This window comes from Ramularia collo-cygni (genome assembly GCF_900074925.1).
Source record: "Ramularia collo-cygni strain URUG2 genome assembly, contig: RCC_scaffold15, whole genome shotgun sequence".
NCBI classification, from domain to species: Eukaryota; Fungi; Ascomycota; class Dothideomycetes; order Mycosphaerellales; family Mycosphaerellaceae; genus Ramularia; species Ramularia collo-cygni.
In genome coordinates, this window is record NW_019716269.1 from 219,103 (window position 1) to 224,617 (window position 5,515).

Consider the following 5,515-nt stretch of genomic DNA (forward strand, 5'->3'; position numbering starts at 1 on the left):
GGTGGCTTGGGACTGGAAGTGTAGAGGTACTGTGATTCGCAGCCCACTGACATGCAGTAATATTGAGTCTGGGATCCTTTTGGAAAGATCGCCGAGCGAGCCTTGAGCGAGATCGCAAGGCGCGTGAGGGCGGAATAGATTGACAGATACAGCGAAGTCTCGCACGGCCTCTCTATAGGCGTCATAACCTTCAGCAGTAAGGCTTCGACAGGTTCCCTTGAAGGATCGCAAGCCTTGCCATCCTGGACTTTCTCCCTCGTAGAATGGTACGTTGAAGCCAGTGCCGCTGTAGATGGGAACAAGCTCCAAGTACTCTGTATCAAGCGAGCGGGCTATGTTGAGTTTGATCTCTGGGGGCATCTGTTCCAGCATGGCACGTGGGGCGGCCATCGTTGTGTTGTTTGGTCGACCTAAACAATATGCTCTTCTGTCTCAGACGTAGATTGATCGCTTTGAAATATGGAATGGCCATTTCTCCGGATGCAGAGAAGATCATGAGGTTGAAAGAATAAGTCTTTGTCGGGCGTGCGTCGACTCCTTTTGTCCTCTGGCCGATGTCACCCTGCGTATGTCAAGACATTGCTCTTTCGGCAGTTTAATTGGGACGACGAGAGTCTCTTACTACCCGAACGATGGTGGGCTCTTTGGCGTTGATGCCTTTGTGGAAGGTGTTTACCTTGCGGCTTGTCGTGTTTACCGGGACTGGAGTCTCGTATAGGGCAGAAAGCCTTGCCAGTCGGGAGTCTCAGGCTCATATGGAGCAGGAAATCGAAATGGATCAGCGAAGACCTCCAGAAACTTCGTGTTCGGAAGAGGGCCAATCCCTGGTTTAACCTCAGGAGGTAAGTGTTATAGTATTCAAAGTCGTCGAGATATGTTGGAGTGAATGGAGGTCGCTGAGGGATAGGAAGGGAGACTTCGAAGTTGCAAACTGCTGCGGGTCATGRTCGAAGGCCATCGTGCTCGCTGGATACTGTCGTGGTGGGGAAACGTAGGAAGTTCTTTGTTGCCGGGACTCTGTTATTAGTCTGAAGGTCATGGGATCCTCTGAGCTCGAGACTTCCTCATGATATCAGGTTATTGTATTGCGGATGCGGCAATATAATTGGAAAGGCCACCGGTTCCACCCAAGCTGACCATGTAGGTTTTCTTCTGGGTGTAGGCAAGCATGTTGGATTGTCCATCCTGCGCTTTTAAGTAGGGGTCTGCTTGCAATCATAATCTCTGCTGAAAACGCACAATGAGACCATTTGAGGAGTTTGCTGTTCCAAACTCTGATCCTGCTGAGGCACACCGGGCCAGAATTCTGCTCTTCTCTGAGGTGTTCGGGGACGTTGAGGCCAAACGGCGGACCGTGCGATAATGAAGCGCACACTGATGGAAATCCGGTAGAGCGTGGCCTCCTCCATGCTCACTCACGTAGTATGCGCGGCGTGAAGGAATGAATATCCTGTACAGATCGGGGCTCTGTCGTGAGGTTTGTACCTAAGCCTGCTTGTGGTCTATCTGTACTAAACCCCAGAGTCCTGTACGCACCAGCAGGAGGAATTCGAGGCCGAAATCTCGGCCCTTCCCACACACGTGACGCGTCAAAATGCATCCCGCCATTCAAATTAGCTCGAGTCTCACCAACGACACTACATCCTCACCACTAAACTCTCTCCAAAACACCACAATGTCCGCGCAAATGGACGAACTTCCAACAGAGCTCCTGTGGTCCATCTGCGACAACCTCGAGCTGACATACCTCGACGTTCGCCTCTTCCAGGTGTCCGCATTTGAAGATTTCGAAAAGAACACCTCCCAAGATCCATCCATCGTCTCGGTTGTCGCGCTGGCGGCGGTGTCAAAAACGTGTAGCTCGCTCCGAATGGCCGCTCTACCCTTCATTCAGGCCATGAAAAAGAACACCATTGTTCGCTTGGACATGCGCAACTGCAACGAGCCTCGATTCACCATGGACAAGCCTCATGGCGTCACGGTGTCAGATGATCTATTCAAACAGTTCAGTCAYCTCGAGGTGATTGTTCCATGCATGTTCACTCAACACCGCGAGAGAGAGCACGATCAGACCAAGAACCTCACCATGAAGTTCGGTAGGGTTGAAGGAGGTCGCTGGGTGATGAGCTCTCTGGTCTGGGAGACTGTACTTCCTCCAGCAATCTTCAACTACGGCTTGGTCCGTTTGGCGTTTGCAACCGATGTCATTACCGAAATAGCCATGGAGCTTGCCGACGAAACCCTGAACACAACCATGGACGATCTCGGCCTGCCCAGCAAGCTAGAGTGCTTGTGGGAGGATCTCACTATTCTGCCCGATCATCTCCGACACCAGACTTTCGGACATAGAAGTGACGGAACGCGCATTCGGCCACGACAAGCGAGGCCTTTCTCGATGATGCCAATTGCGGAAGCTGTGGAGGAATGCAGTGAGCATTTGGGGGAGACGAAGCCACTCGAGCGTAAAGCGCACAAGAAGCTGGGATGGCGCGGTACAGATTGGAAGAAAAATGTCCCGCTTCGGAAGTAAGGGGGAACACCGAATGGAGGAAACGATGATGTCGAAGCCGCGGTAGCTGGGGAGAAGCGGAAGTGACGGTGTGGAGAGGGTTCATCGGCAAATTCAAGCAGCCAGGGTTCAATCGTTGAAGATGTCTATTTGGGAAAACTGTCAACAAAAGCATGGCTTTCCACTGCCCTCTCCTTCATGTGGTGGTACGATCTGCTGATATTCAAGGCTTTAGCAGCTCTAGAACTCTCGATCATGCACAGAGCGCGCGGTCTTCAGACTGTCCAACATGACTGAGGGTATCTTGTCTCGCTGTTTGATCCTCATATCAATAGCTTCATAGACTCCTCAAATGGATGCTACTTTCAGCCTCGTCGCTGTCACATCCCGTCTGTCTCTCAAATCTTGTGATATGAAACATGGAGGGAGATGTAGATGATGCTAAACGATAAATCATCAGCATTCATCTGAGTCAAATCTCAGCCGGCAAAGCATGAAAATCCTCAAGATCACTATCAYCTGTCTCCCACATCGCGTCCTTCTCGCTGGCAATCCTTTGATTAAACGATGTCCTAGATCCTACGCAAACAACGCCAAAACAGGGCCCACATCTGGCAAATATGCCACATAATGGTCTCCTAAAGATGTAGTAGCTGGTCCCCATGGTTTAGAAATCAATGCCCAGCTATTCCCATATTTTGATCGTTCTGGCCAGACTGTAAATGTACATCGACTCTCAATCATGACTACTATAGGCAAGGCAGCAGACAAGATGTTCATCACCACTTCCAGCCATTGAATCCGCCGACTTCGGCATGTCCTGATGAGGATTTCTAGCACCTCATCAACATTTCCACGGAGCTGTCGATATGAGGATCATTCATCAGGACAAGGCATCTTCAGTCATGTCCATGATGTCTGTCCGAAGGCCTTGCTCTCTATAGGCTCGATGTTTGAAAGCCTATTAGAATCCCTACTACTAGCAGAGTGGCCGTTAATTAATCGAGAGAACAGTTCAGGGCGCTCCTCTTGTTCAAGATTCCTCATGTCGACAGTTCTAGATATGAGAATCATTCATTAGGACAAGATATCCTCAGTCATGTCCATAATGTCTGTTCGAAGGCATCGCTCTCTACGGGCTCGATGATTTGAAACCTATTAGCATCCCTGCTACTAGCATAGTGGCCGTTGATGAATTGAGAGAACAGTTCAGGGCGCTGCTCTTGCTCAAGATCTCCTATATTAACAGCTCTGCATTTCCACGCTGCCCGAAGGCCTCGCTCTCTATAGACTCGATGGTTTGAAACCTACTAGAATCCCTGCTACTGGCAGAGTGGCGGTCAATCAATCGGGAGAGAAGTTTAGGACGCTGCTCTTGCTCACGATTTCTCACGTTGAGCCGCTCTGTATTTCCACACTAGCAGATACCTGAGGCTCCTCCYGCGTGCCGCCTAATTCTCACTTCTTCACAAAACAGCATCACTTCACCACGCTCTCTCAAACAACAACAACAATGGCCTCGCCAATGGACAGACTATCAACGGAACTCCTCTGCCTGATCTGTGAGAAATGCGAGCCCTCTCGCATCGACGTCCGCTACTACCATGCCACAAAAGCCGCCAGAGCCGCCGCCAAACGCGCGCCTCCACCACCGGAGCTCGCAGCTCTGACCGCAATTTCTCAAACATGCAAAGCGCTCCAGCACGCAGCTGCGAAGTCCTTCAAGAACATCCAATCAAACGTCATCATCCGCATCGACATGCGCTTCAGCGACACGAACTTTTGGCCGTCGAATAGGCCTTTCCCCAAACACAGCATCCCCACGACGATCCTCCAACAAGCCCAGTACGTGGAGGTCATCATCCCCTGTCTCTTCCGCCAGAGCTACGCCACAGATCCCACAAACGACCACAGACAAGTCAAAAACCTCATCATCAACTTCCACAAGAACAAAAGCAGTGGCGAATGGAGCGCAACCTCTCGTGTCTGGCAGACAGTCGTTCCCCCGGCGAAATTCGATGCGAGTCTCATGCAACTCGCATCCATGATGGATGCTGCAGGTACCGCTGCCGTCTTCCTCGCTCTTGCAAGGCTCAATACAGGCGGTGGAGCAGAAGAAGCCGTGGATGAGATTGCCAACCATATGGTGCGATTGGACGCTATGGCTGATTTCTGGTATTCTGACACGCGTTCGGGAGGAGATTTCGTCATGTTGTCTTTGCCGACGGACTCGGAGGTTCGGGTTGTGCGGAGGATTTTGGGGGAGAAGGGTCTTGGTGGTGAGGGAGATGCGAGGCTGGGATGGCGTGGAGGGGCTTCGGTGTGAGTTTGAAGTCGTGTATGATTAGCCGAGCACTGTGGAGAAGAAAGGGAATCTTTCTGACAATGCGCTGGTGAGGCTCTGTGGGCATTCAGACACTGCTTTTCAAGTGCGCCTTGAAAGACCTCGAGTGGTGAGAAGACAAGTAGGTAGATGACAGCTCAGATACCAACCCATGCTACACAGAACTGTCGACACGAGAAAATCATTAACAGAACAACTCTCTCCATTGTATGAATGGACCACTCTGCTAGTTGTGAAGAATCTAGCAGCTCCAAAGTCGTCTATTCTGCAGAGACTCAGGCCTCGAGACGTCATGATAACAACCGAGGATTTTATGCCTCGATGAAGAATCCTCATAATGACAGCTCTGATTCTACAATATCTCGACATCCGAAACTTGCTTTTGCGGACCAAGTGAGGCGAAATCGTGACAGTGAGGAGTTCATGCAGAGAGACAGTGACAATGAGGTTCACGATGATCAGAATGGCGAGGTAGAAGGTAGCGATTAAAAGAACACACTCGATTGTTTGGTTTATATAAAGACCCTCAGCTTCTTCCTCCTCTGCCTCACTTCTTGACCCTGCCCCAACGCCCAACGCCCAACGCCCAACGCCCAACGATAAACCTGCAACTTGTCCGTAGAGATACGGTCATCTCCCTCGTACTTCATCTCCATCCTGCT

The 5,515-nt window shown here is 50.8% G+C and overlaps 2 protein-coding genes across 2 annotated transcripts; both read left to right on the forward strand.

Annotated features, from left to right (window-relative positions):
* Positions 1–1,675: 1,675 nt before the first annotated feature.
* On the forward strand, positions 1,676–2,530 carry RCC_08721 (uncharacterized protein; the record flags this gene model as incomplete). Its single annotated transcript, XM_023773967.1, has 1 exon — positions 1,676–2,530. One exon carries the CDS (start codon positions 1,676–1,678, stop codon positions 2,528–2,530), a length of 855 nt encoding a protein of 284 aa, XP_023629735.1.
* A 1,492-nt stretch (positions 2,531–4,022) lies between these two features.
* RCC_08722 (uncharacterized protein) lies at positions 4,023–4,835 on the forward strand (the record flags this gene model as incomplete). The annotated part of the gene is made up of 1 exon (XM_023773968.1): positions 4,023–4,835. The coding sequence occupies one exon, from the start codon at positions 4,023–4,025 to the stop codon at positions 4,833–4,835; it is 813 nt and encodes a 270-aa protein (XP_023629736.1).
* Positions 4,836–5,515: the final 680 nt, after the last annotated feature.